Genomic DNA, 20,790 nt, shown 5'->3' with positions numbered 1-20,790 from the left:
TGAGTATAACTAACTTACTTACTAAGGAATACTATATATTAAAGTTTAAATGGACTACATTAATATTTTTATTGATAATTATTAATTAACATAATAAGTTAAGAAACCCTATTAAGATTTATATGGATTACTACTAAGAGCATAATGACTCAGTTATTTAAAAAAGTTATATATTTTAAAAAATTATTTTTTGAGTTGTTTTTTCAACCATTTATGAATCGTGTTATTCTTAACTTTACGTGCATCCCAGCTATTTTTCTAAAACTTTTTTTTGGAATGTGCTATTTTTTTAAAAAAGAAAATGTTTTAATTATGATCTGAAGATGACTTGCTAATCTCGAGGAGATGAGTTTAAGTGATCATCAACATTAGAGAATCAAGGGGTTATTGCACATCTGAGCCACAGTCGACGAACTGAAATTAATCACAGTAGGAAAACTTGACCTGCCGTTCGATGCAAACACTAAATTTAAAGAAACAAAAGACACGCGCACGCATGCTTCAAACGTTAAGCTTGAGCTTGGACACCATGGAAGTTCACACTACAATTGATGTTGCAAGAATCCTGCATGGTAACTCCTTCTAATATAGATCGATACAGTACTGCTAATTATTTAATAAATAAACACTCCCACATGAAAAAAAGGAAGAAAAACCCACATAACGGTACACCATATATAGTTTCCTTACATATTTAACTAAATTAAGGATAGAAACAAGAACAAGCAAACAGTAGGATCCAACTCTGTCTTCATGACGTTAAGGCTTAATTTCAGCTGAGCCTCTAGATAATAATAATCATGGCATGGAGCAAGCGATAGATCGAGATCCTCTCCAAGTGAAAATGCCAAAGGATTGAGGTTGCCCTGTGAGAGAAATTGGCTCTCTCCCAAGTTTTTAACCCAGTACTGTAACAATCCGTAACCTTGTATACTCAGGCACCGCCCACCATGCCGTACGGTGAGGGTGCATGGCGGGACAAGCACTCATGCTAAGAGAAAGAACTAGCGATGAGCATCTTCAAGCACGTATATAGCTCACTCTAGATATTGTGCTAAGGTATGGTGTTGGAGAAGAGAAAGGAAGGGAGAGATCATTTTATACGAGAGGCAAAGGGACACTGAACGTGGGTTCCTTCTCCTATGGGTTAGCAATGGCAGCATCTTCCACAGGATATGCTGCGACCACTTCCATTGCTCCACATTTGATGACCGCACCTTTCGTCCTTTCCTTCATTTCTTTTTCATTTTTTTAATCACCAAAATTAGGGTTAATTGAGCCGTCATCACTATACGGCCATGCTATATATTATGCATTGCTTTGTTTTTGTAAGTGTCCATTAATTTATAACCTAAGCATCAGTATCTTCCACAGTTCTTATTATTAAGAAAAAGAAAAAGGAAAAGGAAAAGTGACGGCAGAAGTTTCCTTCTAGTGGTGGTGGTAATGCATATTTCCGATCGAAAACAAAAATTATTTGGAATTGAAATGACAAGTGATCATGATCATATATATGGAATGGGCTATCTTGGATATATATATATATATATATATATATATATATATATATATATATATATATATAGGAGCACTAAGAGTTGTTTGGAAGATTATACCTAGTTTTAATTATCAGGATTAGTAACACGAAGTTAGTACTTATGTCATCTCTTAATTATAAATATGCATGGAGGTCCGTAGCAAAAAAAACCAAGAAAATCGAAAAAAAATGATTGAAAAAACTGAACCCAAAAAAAAAAAAACGAAAAAAACCTATTAAAAAAACCTCAGCCACCCTAAACACACTACCAGATCGTCTCTTCTCTCTCGCGATCTCCCACTCCGGTCTACCTTCCTCTCTCATGGAAGTCGCAACGTCCCCCTTGCATCTTCATCTCTTGTCTCTTCGTTGTGTCCCTAGTCTATATATCAAAGCCAATGCTTGGAGCTTGGAATGTTCTCCCCCATCTGATCTCATCAGCATACTTGTTTTACTTTTATTTTGTTCTTGATTCTTCTGTCGTTACTGGTATTCATGGGAGCGACACTCCTGGGAACTCGTTTTTGTAGTTAGACTTTGACTACAACTTTCTTGTTTAGTCTTTCCTGTGTCGACATGTATTTGAATTTAGAGTGTTTATGTTTTTATTGAAATGAGTGAGGGGCACAGATTTTTTTTATACCTAATGTCTCAAGCAGTTGTGATGCATTTATTAATCTGTTGAAATTGCTCACATTTTATCCCTTTTGGAATTTGTGGTTAGATTTTTTTTCCGTGTTTTTTTTTGTGTTTTAAAAATTTAAAATTTATTTTTTTTATTTCAAATTAATATTTTTTAATATTTTAAGATTATTTTGATGCGATGATATCAAAAATAATTTTAAAAAAATAAAAACAAATTTATTTTAATACATTTTTAAATAAAAAACACTTTAAAAAACAACCGCAACCACACTCCTAAACATACTTAATAAAAGGTGAGGCAATTTACTTGTTTTTGTTAAAAAAACACGAACCAAAATCATTCGATTTGAACTAGTTTCAAAAAATAAAAAATTATTTTCCATGAAGGACTTAAAACCTAAAATGATATAACACTTTAATAATATATTAATAAAATATTTTAAAATAAAATATTATTAGAAAATAATAAGTTACTAATATATTTATATAAAAAAAGAACACAAGAATTTTAATAAGCAAAAAAAATAGCAGATAAGAACTCCAAGTTCGCAGGTTTTATTTTCTTTTAATGAATGATCCTCCGGAAGGTTTACAAAGTTTTAAATAGACTAAACCCTACTTTAACTTTGAAATAAAATTAAAAATCCAAAAGCATAAAGGAGAGATGCATGAAATTTAAAAATAATAACGGAATCCATAAAAGTTGTCAAAACTGGAGGCCCGGGTCGAGATTTTCAAAATCTAAAAATCTGATAACTGGAGTAGCAATTTCATGTTACTTTAAAGAAAACAGCTTTCGAAAACTCTTGTAAAAATTTAAACGCGATCCAACGATCGGATTAAAATCATGATCTTTTTGAGCCGTTATTTTAATCTGGCAAGACCAGACCTCCTATTGGGCCTAAACCAGTCTCATTGGTTCATAAATATATCTGCTAGCCCATCCACGTAATCTGTCTAGAGTAGATTCTCATCTAGTTGTTGCATACCTACACTTAATTGTCTAGAATCATATGTTATTGCAAGCCCAATTACATCCTAAAATCTCCCACCCTACCAGCCGGTGAAAGTGTACTACAAAAAAGAAAAAAAATAATTACAAATTAATTTCTACAAGCAAAACTAAAATCTTTACAAGTTTTCTCAAATCAGATCTTTGAGAAAACCTTATTTTCTAGGTTGGGATTGTGTTCAAACTGTATACCTATTACAACAATCAATCCTGCTTCTCAAGAAGCTCTCAATCAATTCCCTTTTATCTGAAGCTCACAGGCAATATTGTAGTTTTGCATCCCAATTATATGTCCATCTTTACATGGTGCCATGGCCATGCAAAACTCCTTTTTTTTTCTTCTTTCTGGTAGCATTTGATAGAAGATTAGCTCTCTCTGGTCCTCGACATATGCTTGTGTATCTGACGTCAGTCATCATAGTGTCATAGCCTTTGCTCGGTATTCTTTTTTTTTTAGTTTAACGTGGTTGTCCGAGCCAGCTTGTGCGCACCTCGACTAATCCCACGGGCCTTGAAGTTAACGACCATGTAAACCTCCAGTGGCCATCATATGAGCAACCATAAGACTCGAACCTGAGACCACAGAGAGAGCAAACCTCTTGGTCCCAAGCTTTTACCACTGGACCATCACCTAGATGGTTTCTTTACTCGGTATTCTTGAAAGCATCAGGTGTTGGGTTTTAGTTTTAGGATCATTATAGTTGTGAAATGGCTGGAAACTTGAGTCGGGATGAATCAGTTTAGCAACAATCCTTCGAGGTTTTCGGGCCACTATAAAGATAAAAGGATTGTGAAAATTATTACTAGGGTTGTGTTTGTTTTTTAAAAACTAGTTTTTGAAAAATTATTTTTTAAATTTTCCTGTGTTTATTTGTCATTAGAAAAGTTAGTCAACAGAAAACACTTTCTGGTCAATGAAAAACACTTTAGCTTGATTTCTAGAAAAGTATTTCCTTTTTATTTTGAGCAGAAAACATTTTCTGAAAGTTGTGAAAAATTTAGAAATGTCATATTATTTGCTGACTATATCAAATTTGGTCTTCAAATTTTTGATTGCTATATATATATATTTTGTTTTAAATATTTGTTTTTCAATTTCATCCCTTAAAATTTAATTTTTATATTAATTTTGGTCCTTATTTTTATAATTATCATTTGTTTTTCCCTTATTATTTTTTAATTGAAATTTTTTATCTATCAAATTTGGTTCTCATTCTTTTGATTGTTACTTATTTTATTTGAAATAATTTATGAAATGTTAATTATTATTATTTTAATTTTTTCATCTTTCTATTTTTTTATTTTTTAAATTTGATCTCTATTATTTTGATTATTATTTATTTTATTTGAGATAATTTATGAAATTATACTTTTTTTTTCAATTTAATTCTCATTCAACCTTTTAATTTGTAAGATTTATTCTTTATTATTTTAATAAATTAAAAAAAATATATATTAATTAGTTATTTTCCTACCTATTTTGCATGACATAACCAAACACTAAAAAGTATTTTCCAACTTATTTTTTATTATACTTCTAAACATTAAAATAAAAATTATTTTCTAACATTCAAACAGATGGATGGGTTGCATGGCTGCTGACTCTGCTGGAGTCAGGTTGACCAGCTTAGCAACCATTCTTTGTCGTTTTGAGGGAGTTAATGGTGAGTTGCTGAAGTTAAATCCTTACCACACTAGGAGCATGTAGGAAAACACTACCTAAATCCATCTTCATGCGCCGAAAAGGGATCTCAATTTTCAAATGACCAGGGACTTGAAAGCATGGGCAAACTCAGCAAGTAAACAAATCTAAATCAAATTTACTCAGCCTAATAAGTCAATAATTTGGTAAAGATGTTGCAGGCTTTAAAATAATGGGAAAAAAATCCATATAATTCAATTAAAACACACAGTAATGAACTAACAATTTGAAAGCTTATAGAGTAATTTATATTGAATGATATTGCTTCAAGAATCTGCATACCAGTTCATAGCAATTATTAAACTAAATTGCCTTGCACCCATGGCCCAAGGGGTAATAATAGTAACATTGAAAAACTCGAGTCTATATATGATACCCTTTTTGGATTAAGAAAACTTATAATCCTTTATAAAATTCTCCCATCTCAGAAGAATCTTTCTTGCAATCTAAGGTGTGGAGACTACCTGCTCTAACCCTCTTAAAAACTCAGGTCTACTGCATCTCCATGCCATCAATGGCAGTTTATCTTTAGGGATATCCTTCATATTCTTTACTATCCTTTTATTTACCAGATACTGGTGTTTTTGTAAAATACTCTATGCTGCAGCTACTCCAGCAAAAAATAACAGAGTAGAAGAGCTGGGCGATACAGAGCAGCACTCTTGTTTCTTCCGAGCTTCAGATCCGCATTTCTCCTTGAAATCTTCGTTTCTGGTATGATTGTCACGACACTCTGGGCTGCAAAATGCCTTTTCACCCCTGCAAACAAGGACCCCATTTCTATTTTAGCAGTGGAAAATGAGTGTAAGATATGAGAAATGAGAACGAGAAAAATTTATCCCTGAAAATTCTCGAGGCTCAAGTTGAATATCCTAACAAAGCCTCCCCAAAAGAATCAGGCCCACATGCATAAGCAAACAAGAATTATTTGGGCCTTCTACTACAACATAATTCCCAAAATAAAGTGAAACTTATTAACTTAAATTTAGGGAACGGAATAACCAATACGCTTTTTAACAGCTAAGACCTTACCACCCAAATTCCGAGCAAATTCTAATCCCAACCTCAAATTTTTTTTAAAAGCTACAACATTTGCCTTTGTTTTATAAATTGTCACCAAGAACCAAAAACATCATGAAGACAGCAATTCAAATTTCATTGAATATTTGAAATTAGTATAGTTGCTGGAAAACATCCCATAAGACAGACAATATTATATAGTTTCAAGTCCTGCAATGTAGGGATAAAGAGCCATCAAGGTGCTTTTGCTGATATTTTTATAATTCCTGAAAAGAAAAACCCATGTATATAGTTGACAAGGCACCAATGCTTCATTTGGTCACCATGACAGCAGTATAATTGTTTCCTAGTTAACACCAAGCTGTTATTGACTGTTCTAACTTTCGCCAAGTTGCAATTGACAGTGTTCAACGAATAACAAATCTGTCAACCTAATCCTAAAAAAGCATATTTTCCACCAGAAGGAAAGATATCCTTGTCAATGCTTACATGAAGCACGCCTGGCATGCTTCAGTAAATATGGAAATAAATTAATGACCAGTACCGATTATACTAGATAAGCACCATCTCTGCATCAGGAAACTTCAAGAGGAGAGGAACAGCACAGCTCTGACAACTTACACTAAATACTCGATAATTAACTTTCCAAACTTAAAAAACAAAGACCGGAGAGAAAAACAGCTTGTTGTCACTAATAATAATAATAATAATAATAAACGAGCAGTTTGTTTTTTTTCCTAGGAAACTTCAAGAGGAGAAAACAGCTTTGCTGTGACAACTCAGACAGATACTCAGATATTGACTTTCCAAACTTGTAAAGGATAAAACAACTTAGCCAGATAGAAACTGCTCATTGGCACTAACAACAATAATAAGCAGTGTTTTTGTCCAAAGAAATTTACGAGAAGTACACAGCTTAGCACCAACAACTTGTACCAGATAATGATTCAATAATGGCCCCAAGTTCTCTATAGATGAAACAAGAACCATTGGACTGCTGTAAGGAAAAAGCCCTTACCACAAAGGCTCCCACTCAAGCCAACATGCTAAGAAATTTAACATTGCATCAAAATAATGGCTTCAACAAAAGGTTTTTCAGTTGTTTATGCAAGTAATGGATGTAAGTTGACAACCTTTCTACCCCAACTCTGGTTTTATGTCTTCATCATTCTTTACAACCATAATCAATTTGGACAACCCCCAAAATGGCTTAGCTGGCCCTACTTTTATGGAGTTGTCTCAACTAAAATAGAGAAGTGCATCCTGATTACTTTATGCCCATTTCATACCGAAGTCTGATGCATATAATCTTTTAGAGGTAACTTAATAACATAAACTTGACTAAAAAGTTGCTTTATTTTATCATTTGACCTAGTAATGAAACTCATGGTGTCACATTTGCACTCATCAGATTGCAATGTTCTATTTCAACATTTTCTCAAAGTACATGCAGAAAATGAAAGACAAAATGAGATTGCAGGGTTCTATTTTAAACATCCAGTGTGTCAAGACTCTTGTACGAATTGAAAGAGCATCATCACTGATGAACAATTCTTTCCAAATTCCTAAATGCAGCCTAAAACATATGAAATTCAGGAAGACAACGGAACCCCAAATAAGTGTTGAATAATACCATTTTGAATCAAAATATCTGAGATAAGGTGCATTGACCCAAGTCACTAATTTTAAATGGCCTGACAATAAATATACAAAGATAGATTTAAATGCTATTAAACCAGACAACGAAGCAGCTAATTTTGAACTTGTTTAAACCAGTTCAATTACTGTTCCAATTGTATGGCATCTTTGATTGATAATACAATCATATTAACCATTTCTAGTCCACATGTTTTTCAGAACAAAGAAATCCAAACATTATATGTTCTACATAACCACGTGTTCTTCAGAACAAAGAAATCCAAGCATAAATATGTTCTACATGAATGGATCATTTTTCTGCTTGTACAGGAAACCTGATCGATTTTACGATTGCATAAACTATCTCGTGTCCACATTTTCCATGAAAAAGTAATCCAAAATAACCATCTTCTAAGTACGTGGAAGTTTTCAGTCAAAACAGGACGACGCAGTCATGACTGAAAGAACATGAGTAAGCAAGATTTTGTCCCAACACTAATTTGCCTACGAATCCATTGGCTGTTATCCCATCAAAATCTATTAATCTATTGCCAATCAAGAACTTGCATTTTTCAAACAACAAAATATCACAGCAATTCAAAGTCAAACAACAATCCATAAACAAAAAGCATATCCAATCAATCAGAATTCACACAATTCACTAGTCACACACAATTCCAAACACGTGACTAACCACTAAAATTAAACCAAGAAAGCAATCATTTTTGTACCTGTACATGAAAATGTCCAGCCCCTCAAGCAGCTTCTTGCAGAGATAGCAAGAACTCAGGAAATCCTTGCTCCAAAACTCCCTCCTAGCAGCAGCAACAGCAGCATTCATGGGCATGCTCACAGGTGGTGAAGCAGCATAAACCAGTCCAGAACCAACATCAAACTCATTCCCTGGATCAATACAAACCTCGTCACCATAACAAACACTCTGCTTAATCACATTATTCCCAACATGAGAAATAACACAAGTATAACTCTCATCATTCTCATCAACAACAAATAAACCACCACCACTACTATCTTTATCAAGATTCGACATCCCAATACCTCCTTCTTTGAAATAAGAAGCAGGTTTCTTCAAAGAAACAATTGGGAGAAGACTGGATCTTGGTGACAAAGCCGAGTCAGAAACTTTATCTGACTCATCCATAGCAGCAACTATTCCTAACCCAACAGCACCACCATTCTCCAAAGACCTAGGTGATTTGTTGGCAACTGAAAAGGTCTCGGTTAAGGTTGAAAACAAAGAAAGACTGATTCTTGGTCTCTTTTTCTCCATTTTCAGACCAAACTGAGACATGGGCAACCCTCAAATCTTGAATTCTTGAAAATTCAAGACAAGGGTTTGCTGTTATAAAGAGAGAAAGGGTTTTGGAGTATTCACAAGTGTACCTAACATGGAAGAGAGAATTTAACGGAGAGATATTAATTTCAAAGTAAAAGAGGTTCTAGAGAGAGAAACAAGTGCAAAATTTAGAGAAGTGAAGTGCAAGAAAGAGAGATTCTTAGAGGCTAAATTTGTGGGAGAGATTTTTTAGAGAGAGAAAGTGACAACTCTCTACTTGCCTTGTAGAGAGATAGGCTTTAACGCCTGTGGTTATCAGTGGAGAAAGGAATATAAACAGTGTGTAGCAATAATTATTTTGATTGAATTATAATCAATCATTATTATTATTTGTCTATAATAAACAACCTAGTAGTAAGTGATTACTGTTTTCTTAGGTAAATTGGGTAATTAATATATAAAATAAAAAGAATTAAAGAAGTAAAAAGTTTCCATCAAATAATATAATTTTTTTAATTATAATATTGTTATATTTTAAAATAGTGACATTTAATTAAATATTATGTTTTAAATTCATTATAAAATTATAATTAATATTGTAATTCAGAACTCTAACATTATTTAAATTCTATTAATAAGGATAAATCGGTCAACTATTTCATAATAGTCAGTTATATTGACTAATTGATTGACACTGATAAACAGAGGCAAGCTATTATATAACAGTAAATTTTTGATATTTTAATTAAAATTTATGTTTTAGTCTATAAATTGAACAAAAATATATATTTTGACTCAAAATATATTTGAAAAAAAATTTTATAAAATCATAGTATTTGTGTGAATCGGTTGACCGGTTCATATAACTGGATTAACCAATTTGACCGATTAAGTTAGAGGAGTAGTGACTAGTGAGGATATTGTTCCATCTAAATCTAACAAAAAAAAATTTATAATATTTATTATTTACTTTGTTAATCTAATATTTAATTTAGTGAATAATTTTGGAGAGTTAAAATTTTTATAATTTTAACAAAATTTATACAGAATTTTTCCTATAAAAAAATTAAACTCAAAATTTTGATCCACTTAAAAAAACCTACACAAAATCATTATAAACTCGTTAATTTTCATCAAATTCAACAAATTTTCACATTTCATAATCATAAACAGCTCTAAAAATACAAAAAAAAGAAAACACACACACACACACACAAAATGAATTTCAAACACTTAAATAATATATCATCAATAAATTAAATGAAATAAATCAATCTCTTTACATTTTTATTACACAATAGAATCACTAATTTACCTTTTAAAAGAAAGCATAATAGGTTTTTTCTGTTTTCTTTTCCCGATCTCAAAGTTAGGTGTTTATCAAGTTATCCCATATCATTTCAGTATAAGGAAAAACCGAATCCAGCCTCCATTTCACTTATCTAGCGTCTTTAGCTATAAGAGAATGAGGCAAGTACAATCAATCCCTTTTTTAGTGTTGCTAGCTGGATTTCCATTAATAGGAATTGGACAGTGAATTTTTCTCTTTGTTAATGATTTATTAGTGTCGGGCCCAAGTTTATTGCAGGACTTTTTTTTTTTTAAGAAATATTGTTCTATTGGATTTTTTTAATTATAATTTCTAGATCAGTTTATGTGTATCTTAATTAAACCATATAAATCTTTAATGATTCTAAAATTTATGATACTTGAATTGGTGATTTTTGAAAAACAAACTTACGATATAATCAGTTAAACTTGAAATTATTCTATTATGATTTCTTTATATGTAGACAATGATTTTTGTTATAAAAAAGTATTTTTTTTGTTTAATTCATAAAGATCTTTTAAAGTTTTAGTTTTGAGATGGATACAGGGATTCTTTAATTAGCAAACCTGAGATATTTTAAATTTTGATATCAACATAAACATGATAAAATCAACTTATTTATATATTAATATTTTTTAATAAGAAATTTTTTTTATTAAATTCTAGTGGAAAGTATAAAAATCCATCTCCTTTGGAAGCACATGATAAACATTGCTAAAGAAAGTGTGAAATCTTATATATTTACTTGCTTTTGTTAATGGAGTTCAGGACATTATTACTTTTAACAAACACAAAGTTACTAAAATTAATATACAGAAGAAACAATGTAGCTCATCTCTGTAATTGAAAACAGTTAGATTATCAAATAAATATCACTTTAATTTTTAATATATAGTTTAACCTGCTCCCTTGATCCCTTTCACCGCTCCTTTGAAGAAAATTTAATCCATAATAATTTGATAAAAGTCTCAATTATTTTATCAATTTAACTAACTAAGAAACTCATTGGTACTCTTACAAAAGCAAGAAATTTATTGGTGATGTACAATAAACACTTCAATGAGATACTCCATTGTTGATCACTTACAAATGCTAAGATCTTCCTAGTCAATGCACAGTCAGTGCTGCACCCTTGCCATGAGAAGCTCTTTCATTTTTCTGTGCTCTGTTTTTCCTTGTTTTCTCAAATGGTACGTTAGCTTACCTTCTCTCCTTTACTTGTCTTTCATTTGTCTCAAGAAAAAAAAAAGTCTTATTTTTTTTAATGTCATCCTTACTTCTTGTTGTGAAAGTAACATTTGCAAGTGTGAATTAAAAGAAGAATATTTCTTGTGTTTTTTTTTTATCAGCGTGGGTGTATGGGTCAGTTTGCGTGCATCTCGATTAATCCATATAAGTTTTCAGTTGTCATCGTATTAACAAATATAAGACTCGAACCTGAAACCACAAGAAAAGCAAACATCTTAGCCTCAAGTTCTTACCACCGACCACCTACTAGATGGTTATGTATTTTGTGTTCTTGGCTACTTAATTGCTAGCATCATTCATTTGGATTTTGGGGAATTCTTGATTGTATCATTTCAATTATTTGTTTTTTTTTATTGTTGTTATCACACGGTACTTTAGGGTATTTTGGATCAATTTTCCTTGTCAAAATTAAATCTTTTATAATTGTGTATTAAATATAGAATTCCAACATATATTTGAACACTCATACGTATAGAAATCTAACAAATAAAAAATATTTATTTTTAGTTTTTTTAAAAGAAAACAACTAAGTCAATTATAAGGATGTTTGAGGATGTGGTAAAGATGATTTTTTAAAATGTTTTTTACCTGAAAAAATATTAAAATAATTTTGATATTAACACGACAAAACAATTAAAAAAACACTTAAAAAATTAATACAAAGCTAAAAACAAATTCAATAATTTTTAAAATTACAGTTGGATTGCAATTTTAAATAGAATCTAAGCCGTCAATGCACGAGTGACAAATGGTTACACAAGCAATACCTAAATATGTTTTTTTACATTAAAATTTATTTTACTATAATCTATGGCTTGGCGTGAATCAAAGGGTTAGTTCACTTTAAAATTAAGTTAAAAAGGTGTTTGATATTAAGTTTTAACCTGCTTTTCATAAAATTTGAATCTTTTTTAAAAAATTAAAAAAAATATTGTAATATATTTCTAAATAAAATATACTTTAGAAAATACTGACTACTATACTTAAGAAGAAGGATCGCGCAAAACAGGATCGAAAACCTGTTTCTCTGAGACGAACGGTTGTCATTGTCTCTGTGTTTTTGAAGATTATGCTAAGAAGTTTTAGAAATGGACAAAAACTGTAATAGCAGCAACAACAGGTCATGCTCACCTTGTTGGGTCTCTTAAACCTAAGCGTTTTGCTATTTTTTCAATCATGAGTGCCCCAAAAAAGCGATCTTTAGTTCTAAAGGTATTATTTTTCCCACAAATCTTAATGTATATGTTTTAGTGTGTTAATAAAAAGATGCAAAATTCAATCTTTCTATGGAAATTTTATATGGGTTTGGTCCTTGTTTGATGACATTATAGCCAACACTTCAGCATTACTTTTTTCCCCTTTCCCTTTAGAAGGCGGGAACTTTATTTGAATGAGAATTTAAAACAAGGAAAAACAGAACCTCAATTTTGCTTTTGAATTAATATTATTAGTGGGATTTTGATAATTCTGTATGAGTCACACTTTTTATGTTAGTTTATGGTAACTCGTGCCAGAATTTTGTGCTCGAGTTTCTTGAAAAGTTCATAACTTTTTGTTAATTGGTTTTAGTTTGAAAGCTCGTGGAGGAAATTGAAATTTTGAGCGTATGTTTATTGGGCTTGCTTCTTGGTTAGTACAGATGATAAGGCAATGAGAGTGTGATAAGGGTGTTTGTGGAAAGGAAACTTGTGTGGATTGTGCATCATTAATACAGACATTCTGTAAGCAAAGAAGGGCCCATCTAGAGTTGAAATGTGAAGGATTTTTACCAGACAACACTACTCTTTCAGCTATGATGCGTTGTTATGCTTATAGTGGCCTTTTACCTCAATCACAGGCAATATGGGAGGAAATGCTGTATAGTTCTTCTGTGCCTAGTGTTCAGGTAGTTTCGGAATTAATTGACAATTATGCAAGGAGTGGAATTTTTGATGAAGTAATCAAAATTCTTGATCAGTTGAGTTCTTCGAGAACTTTTGACTTTTTTCATCAGGTTTACTCACTGGCTATCTCTTGCTTCGGAAAGGGTGGTCAACTTGATTTGATGGATGATACTTTGAAGAAGATGGTCTCAAAGGGTCTCCGGTAGACTCTGGCACTGGGAATGCTTTTGTTATGTATTATAGTCGTCATGGTTCTTTGGCAGAGATGGAAGCTGCCTGAGATCGCCTTAAAAGGTCTAGACTCCTCATAGAGAGAAGGAATTAGAGCAATGCCGTTTCCATATATAAAGGAAAGAAAATTTTACAGGCTATGGAGTTCCTAAGGTGAATACTTGGGAAAAATGAAGACTCTTGCAGAGGGAATTTCTGAAGATGTTGGAAGCTGGTTTTCATCCCGATCTTACTACATTTAATGTACAAGCCCTGGCTTTTCAAGAATGTCTTTGTTGTGGGATCTCCATCTAGGCCTTGAGCATATGAAACATGATAAGGTTGCTCCTTATCTTGTGACTTATGGTTGTCATTGATGCATCAGGAGCATGATGCATTTGGATAATTCTCCAAAGTTATTAACAGATCCTTTAGTGTTAGTGTTTTTGGGAATGGTGGTTTCCATTCAAGTTTAGAGGCATTTATGGAGTTTGATAGGCAGCGGAAGTGGACTTACAGAGAGAGTTCATTAAAATATATACCAGGAAACTACACAAGAGTAAACATATCTTTTGGAAATACTGACTATTGGCCTTATATTACTGTGTAAAATCTTGATTGGTTTGACTGAAACTTGAAGTATGCTCATATAGAATTCTTTTAGATTCTTAGAGTTTGGAGTCAACATGCAACCTTGAGCAATTACTTTGCCTTTTGGTAGAGATGGTGGTGATTTTCCCCTAATATGTTTATTCTGCTTAATAGCAATGCAATGTCCGATGACTGAGTTAATTGTCCAAAAGGTGTCCCTTATGACTTATCATCTTAAATACTAGAATGTTTGTCAAATCTTGCTGATCTAGTGGTGGTGACGCTTGGAGGCTGAAGGTGGAATTGGAAATGGTTGAGATATAACTGATCAGTTTCAATTGTAAATACTCGAGAAATCTGAATATGCTGTTGGATTTGGCTATACCGGGTTGAATACTCTCTTAACTAGAAACCATGCCAGCATTAAAACAAGTTTGGTTTTCCAAGAGCTACAAAAGAATTTAAAACAAGCTTCAGGTAATGTTGAATGCCAAATACATCTATCTTCGCTACAACAAAGTGTTTTTCAATCGTCCTTCATCTTCTTCCTCTAGATGGTGTGCTTGGGTGGCTTCTTGAGCTATCATATCCAGATTGTAGCTCGCTGTGATCACATCCTGGCAACAGATCAGAAATAATTGAATTGTAAAGCTTGCAGAGGTTGTAGCTTGTAAGATCTACGAGTTGCTATGAAATTAGTAAATGTTATCCTAGGAAAAATTGAAGTTTGCACAAGCAGGTTTTTTGCCGTTGGAGTTAAAAAAATGGAAGCGTGTAAAACTCACTTGAACTGAGGAAAATTGGCTGTGATAAGGGGAGCTTCCTGTGCTGCCCCCAGGCATGACGCTAGGCATGTTTTCCTCAGCAAGTTCTCTCAATCTCTTAAGCTCAGGTAGTATGACCGCTCCGAGATCTGGTCTATCTTTCCGCCTCAGTTCTGCACAACAAAGAGATAACTTGGCAAAGTTCATGGCTTCCTCAATGGGCCAGTCTAGAACGGCTGGGTCAAGCATCTCTGCAAAAGTTCCTTTCTCAATGGCCCTCTCAACATGATGAGTTAAACCCATAGGTGGCTTGGCTGTTATTATTTGTAGAAGCAGGATACCAAGTGAGTAAATATCGGATTTTATCCCTAGCATTCCTGTCTGCTGATATTCTGGGTCAATGTAACAGAATGTTCCAGCTGTTGATGTCATGCGATATTGAGTAACAGTGTTGGCTATTGATGGAGGGACAAGCCTGGCCAAGCCAACATCACTAATCTTACTGACATAGTTGCGATCAAGCAAAATGTTGCCAGGTTTGAGGTCGCGGTGCACAAGTGGTTCTGGCTTGGTTTGATGGAGGAAAAGAAGGCCAGTGCCGATTTCTGCAGCAATCCGGAATCTTAATTGCCAAGAAAGAGGTGGATTGTTTCCTCGGTGGAACAGGCAGTCTTCCAAGCTTCCGTTAGCCATGTACTCATAGACTAAGCAGCCATACTCTGGGCAGGCTCCAAGGAGGAGAACCATGTTTGGATGCCTTATGCAGGATAATACTTCAACCTGCATAAGAGTTGTCAGAAATTCGGAATACACCTAAGAACAGATGGTTCAATAGGAAAAAAAAAAAACGGAAAAAAGAAGAAGAGAAGACAGAAAAAAAGGGCAGTGCCATTACACTGGATTTTGTCTAGTTTTCTTCCTAGAGCAAAAAAGATAAAAAAAACAAAAAACAAAAAACACGAGCTTGGGAAACTTAAATTCAATACTTGCGGCTCAACTTTTATGAGCTGAAGGCAATGGATTAGCTCAAAATATTGTCAGACTTATTTGTTGCAGGAGAACTAGTGGCTAAATAAATATGATTTACTTTTTTAGTCGGCTCTTTGGCATTTGAAAAATCACTAGGTTTGGCTACTCCTTTGTAGTTCCTGAAGAAAAGTGTGAATGTTACTAGTTCCTCGTTTCAAAACCTCATTTTAAATGATTCTCTTCATCACTTCTGCTAGGATACTAGTGATGATCATTTTGAATTCAGTTTCATTAGTTCATTTCCATAAAGTTATGATGGATGTATGTAGGTTTCTGTTTATTTACTCAATTATTTTTGGATGATGGACAGATCTCCAAACCTCTTGCTGAAACTGTGACCTTCCATGAGCTGCATCAGGACGTAAAACTTTAATGGCCACTGGTGTATGATCCAGATAGGACCTGTAAACAGGCCCATAACCTCCTTCTCCAATCTTGAGTGAGTTTGAAAACTCATCTGTTGCTGCTTCAATCTCCTCAATCGTGTATTTTCGATATCGAAGATCACTGTTTGCAATGGATGCTAGTGCCTTATTCTTCTCCTGGAATTCCTTTTGAGCTATCATTTCTGCATTTAGTCTTTTTTGTAATTCCAATTCGGCGATCCTTTGAGATGATTCAGCTGCCTCAATGGCTGCTTTACACTTAGCTCTCTCCTTTGCTACAAGTTGCAAGGCAGCTTCCTCTGCTAATCGCACTCCTTCTGATCTATGTTGTTCTTCCAATTTCCAATGATGAAGTTCCCTGGCCTGTAATGAAATTTCATCAGAATTCATCACATTACAGCTCAACTCAAGGTTTCATTTTCAATTCAATGTTTCCATTGGTGCTTTTGGTTGGAGATTTTGGATATTTTGAGCTATTTGTTTATTTTGACTTTCAAGTTTGAGTAACACATAATGAGCTTCCAGTCTGAAGAGAATGAAAAGAGAGCTTGAATGATGGAATGATGGAACGCCTCTAAATATATTTTTAAATATACTGATAAATTCATTATGAAAGATGGACTTTTGTACCATAGAATTAACAAATTTAGACTCTTGTCAAAGAAGGTTTCAACTGTCAGTACCTTCTGTTTTGCTGTTAGTGCTTCTCTGCAGGCTGAGCTATACATGTCCATTGTTTGCTTGAGCTCTAGTCTGAGCCTCCGCATCTCAGATTCCATGTCGTCCTATAAAGTTTGAATGAAGCATACATTATATTTCTGTTTTCTGTTTCTCTAATGTGAACCATTCTAAGTTACATGAGTGTATGCCTCACTTTTGCCCTAATGTTTATTGTTTGTCTCCCTGTCAACCTGCCTTCTTCCCATGATTCACAGAACTTTTGTTTGTTATGAATGATTATGTTTCTATAGGTAATCATATGACTGCTAATGGACATTACTTTTTTTGAAAATGTATGGAAAAACAAATGTAAAAGCATTATAAAGGAAAGATGATGGGCATGGAGAGAAAATTATTAGCTTCTGGGAGAAATCTATTGGGACAAGCCAACCAGAACCTGCCCCTTGATTGTCAGGAAACACACAGTTCAATCAGGATCAAACACAAATCGATGCATGTTGGTGGGTGTTTATGCATGCATTAACTATGCCTTCCCTGGGACTTTATGTTGTTACCATGTTCTGTGAAGACGACCATGATGTGTTGCCACTTTCTTGTGAGGTTGATGAGAAATTATACTGTGAACTTGCATCTATTGATTTGTTTCCTGAGTACAATGACCCAAAGGATCTATAGTCATAATCCGAGCCATTTGAAAGCCGAGGTGTCATTCCAGTTTCGAAAGCGTTTGAAAGCCGAGGTGTCATTCCAGTTTCAAAAGCATCGTAGATAGCAGGAAATGTGTGATCAATGCTTGGCCTTCCACTGCTTACAAATGATATGTCAGAATCTGGAGTGGAGGGCTCATATTTGGCGATTCCACCTCTTCTAGTGAATGGTGACCTGTTTCGGTGGTTATCAGGTTAGTCCTCTCATTGAATATCAGGATATTCTCTAATTAGAAATTGCCATCATCTTCAAATTTCCGTTCCTTAAAGAATTGCTGGTGCTTTATGAGCCTCGTTATCAGTGCTGCATCAAGATGGCAGCCACTGATATGAGGCAGCCACATGAGCATGGATGCCATAGTTTTTGTTGTGAGAAATATTATGGTTTTGCTTTGACTTGCCTCTAAAGTTGGTGTTGGAAAGCAGTAGTGCCAGGACTAGTGGTACTGGTAAAGCGACCAAAAAATAGAAAAAAAAAGGGTTTGTATCATGGAAAAAGTTGCTAATAAATTTAAGATGTCAAGCTGAAAGTTCCTTGTCAAGCATTGAAAAGAGAAGTGTCAAATCGTGTAAAGTTCAAAGAAACCAGTATAATTCAATAAGAACATAGAACTGCCTGCCATTGTAACTGGGAGAGAATGAGAAGAAGCTTGTATCCGTTTAGACTTTAAATTATATGATTAACCTGTAGCACCATGGATTATTGATGGTCATTAGTATTTTACACCTATACACCTCAGAGAAGTTTATCTGTCGAACTTACTTGATTTCCATATCTTCTTGAAGGCCTTGCAGGGTATATGGTGACCTCTCTGGTACTGTAAAAGATCGATACACCTCTAATGAGAAACGACAAAGCCATATAAAGTGGTGTAAAGAACAGAATGCTTACTAGAGAGGCAGACCTCTGGGACCTAGGCTAGACTTGAAAAGGGTTTCAACTGTATCCCTGCTCTGCATTTGAGTTTGAATGGAGTGTTTTGGAGGTAGTGGACCACTAGCAGATCGCACCGATGAGATCTTTCCTTTGCTGATGACATATACAGAGCAGAAGCCTGGCGCTCCTTTGGACACATTACCTGGAATATCTGTGGTCTTGAATTTTCTGTGGGGAAGAAAAACATAATTGGTATGATATCAAAATTCATTATATCTTAGAGGATGAGATGTGGCATTTTATGAAATCAGATGGAAATCCGAAGTTGCTTGAACCTCGTAAACAGAATTAGATGGAACATTGTCCTGGCAGTTATCCATCTATTTCTTGGTTTGTTCCAGATTTGAGAAATCTGAAAACCAAACCAACAATTGCAAGCTCTATGTATCAACTTAGCCCAGGGAAATAGACTTATTGTCTTAATCTAATGTCTATTTGTCTTGTAAATAAATATTTCTTTAGGTAGCAAAGAGAATCTGAGTTATGATCAGCTAGCCCTCCATAAATGCTTTACCTGACAAGGCCTCCCTTCGATGATGAACCAAGTATCAGAATCTCAATTGCATTTGTGGTAACGTATTCTATTATTCCTTTGGCAACGTCCATTTTCTCCACGACAACTTCGTTGCATTTTATCTGCATCAAACGTCAACGGTGAGATTGAAGGATAAAAACCCAGTACTCTCCATTGCAAAATTAGTGTAGCACGTGAAAATTTAATTACATAACCAAACGTTAACCAAATGAAATGGGGATTTGATATGGAAAAAGGGTGCAGAAATTACCTCCTTTCTTGTGCAGAAGCAACGAAATGGAAGGAACAGCGATTTGGCTTGGTTGGTAATTTGCTTGCTATACATGTTCGCAACGTCGTCATTGACCTCATTGATGGAGACTTGGTTTCCACCTGCAACCACAGAGAAAATTGGTACGGTGGTGAATGTGATGCTTAAACATTCCATCTCAAGATTTTATTACGAGCAACCAAAGCAATATCAAGCGGAAGTTGAAAAGATTCTTGATATTAGAACTGCTAGCTTAAATCGGAATTGTTGAATCTGAACTGTGTGATGGATTTTATGATGTTTTGATTCGTATATACGTGCATTGCATGCAAGGTCTAGATGACAAACAATGACTGATTATGATTATTATCATTCAAGCCAGCACTAATTATCAGATTAGTATCATCATCATTAAGACATGAAGAAGAGGAGGCACACATGGGGTGGGGATGGATGAAAGGTTTTGTTTAATATGCAGAAGCGTAAGAGCCTGTCCCCTGGTGAGAAGATGATCAACCGTCCACTTGAGAGCATGTTGGCTACTTTTATCCTTGTCTATGGCAACTGCTACGCTGTTTTCTTTCTTTTCCCCATTCCTTCCAGCCATCTATGTCTCTCTTGTGAAAATCAAATCAGCTTCAGCTCAGAAAATACGAGAACAAAACAAACAAAACTTCAATGATAGCCCCTTCTGGTTTCCTTGAAACATGCTTTAAGACCATACCAAATACCATCGTCGTCTTGATAGTCAAAGAAAATGAGTTGGTGACCTCCCAAAATTAGCAAATAATACCGGACTTCAAAGACTAGTCTTAAGTTAGTTATAACCAACTTTCCCAAGGATTTTTATGTAGAATCTCTGTAATTAACAAATATATATTATGAAAATGAGTGATGATGTGTATCACGATTGAATGAACAGCCCAAAAGAACACACTAAATTTTATCATTTCTCCTCGAGAAGGGAGGGAGATGATGGGCCCTTATTTGGATAGGTTCGCCTTATCCTAATTATTAGCAAAGCAATATTCTTTTTTTCTAATATTAGTGATTTACATGAATGAGAGAGGAGAAATCATATTAAGGTGTACATATGCATCAAAAAGAAACAACCTAATGATTTAAATTATTATTGTTTTAATTAGCACCAAGTATTCGGACCAAGACCTAACTAATCATGGGATAAACAGGCTGGAAGTGTTTGCACCTGACAAGAGTCAGAACCTGGAATCTTGGAAAATAGCATACTGTCAATTCTCAGGCCTTCCCTCTTAGGCGAACTGCATGGGATTCTAATGATTTGAACTGGATATTTCTATTTAAAGAGATATATATATTTTCTTATTTAAAGAGAATGGATCACCTACTTAATTTCCAGTATCAGCAAA

General features: G+C 34.1%; 2 protein-coding genes and 1 long non-coding RNA gene across 5 annotated transcripts; 1 reads left to right on the top strand and 2 right to left on the bottom strand.

The window, feature by feature from the left end:
• Positions 1 to 5,110: 5,110 nt before the first annotated feature.
• LOC133688406 (FCS-Like Zinc finger 14-like) lies at positions 5,111 to 9,171 on the bottom strand. Of its 2 annotated transcripts, XM_062107883.1 has the most exons (3): positions 8,614 to 9,171; positions 8,286 to 8,457; positions 5,111 to 5,655 (listed from the first exon to the last, which is right to left on the bottom strand). In XM_062107883.1, exons 1-3 carry the CDS (start codon positions 8,864 to 8,866, stop codon positions 5,493 to 5,495), a joined length of 588 nt encoding a protein of 195 aa, XP_061963867.1. In that variant the 5' UTR covers positions 8,867 to 9,171; the 3' UTR covers positions 5,111 to 5,492. The 2 variants fall into 2 exon arrangements, with proteins under 2 accessions (XP_061963867.1, XP_061963866.1); XM_062107882.1 differs by having other exon boundaries at positions 8,286 to 9,170.
• Positions 9,172 to 12,432: 3,261 nt separating this feature from the next.
• On the top strand, positions 12,433 to 19,068 carry LOC133689072 (uncharacterized). Its single transcript, XR_009841245.1, has 3 exons — positions 12,433 to 12,641; positions 16,217 to 17,874; positions 18,467 to 19,068. It is a non-coding gene; the product is annotated as an uncharacterized LOC133689072 (long non-coding RNA).
• Positions 14,459 to 20,190, bottom strand: LOC133689071 (U-box domain-containing protein 34-like). 2 transcript variants are annotated; one of them, XM_062108790.1, is made up of 10 exons: positions 19,841 to 20,190; positions 19,403 to 19,524; positions 19,132 to 19,253; positions 18,586 to 18,785; positions 18,444 to 18,498; positions 17,528 to 17,855; positions 16,976 to 17,077; positions 16,227 to 16,655; positions 14,899 to 15,657; positions 14,459 to 14,730 (listed from the first exon to the last, which is right to left on the bottom strand). In XM_062108790.1, exons 1-10 carry the CDS (start codon positions 20,007 to 20,009, stop codon positions 14,623 to 14,625), a joined length of 2,394 nt encoding a protein of 797 aa, XP_061964774.1. In that variant the 5' UTR covers positions 20,010 to 20,190; the 3' UTR covers positions 14,459 to 14,622. The 2 variants fall into 2 exon arrangements, with proteins under 2 accessions (XP_061964774.1, XP_061964775.1); XM_062108791.1 differs by lacking the exons at positions 19,132 to 19,253; positions 19,403 to 19,524; positions 19,841 to 20,190 and adding an exon at positions 18,893 to 19,068.
• Between the last annotated feature and the right edge of the window lie 600 nt (positions 20,191 to 20,790).

The sequence above is a fragment of the Populus nigra genome, chromosome 3, assembly GCF_951802175.1.
Source record: "Populus nigra chromosome 3, ddPopNigr1.1, whole genome shotgun sequence".
Lineage (NCBI taxonomy): Eukaryota > Viridiplantae > Streptophyta > Magnoliopsida > Malpighiales > Salicaceae > Populus > Populus nigra.
The sequence above is the reverse complement of the archived record's forward strand: the minus strand, read 5'-3'. Positions and strand labels throughout refer to the sequence as shown.

Excerpts from the sequence above, each read along its gene's own strand:
- LOC133688406 (XM_062107882.1), bottom strand. The coding sequence starts at position 8,866 with ATGTCTCAGTTTGGTCTGAAAATGGAGAAAAAGAGACCAAGAATCAGT. Across the intron at positions 5,656-8,285 it reads CTGGACATTTTCATGTACAG|GGGTGAAAAGGCATTTTGCA; the intron begins GTACAAAAATGA and ends CCTTGTTTGCAG.
- LOC133689071 (XM_062108790.1), bottom strand. The coding sequence starts at position 20,009 with ATGGCTGGAAGGAATGGGGAAAAGAAAGAAAACAGCGTAGCAGTTGCC. Across the intron at positions 18,499-18,585 it reads GTCTAGCCTAGGTCCCAGAG|TACCAGAGAGGTCACCATAT; the intron begins GTCTGCCTCTCT and ends GATCTTTTACAG. Across the intron at positions 14,731-14,898 it reads GCCAATTTTCCTCAGTTCAA|GATGTGATCACAGCGAGCTA; the intron begins GTGAGTTTTACA and ends ATCTGTTGCCAG.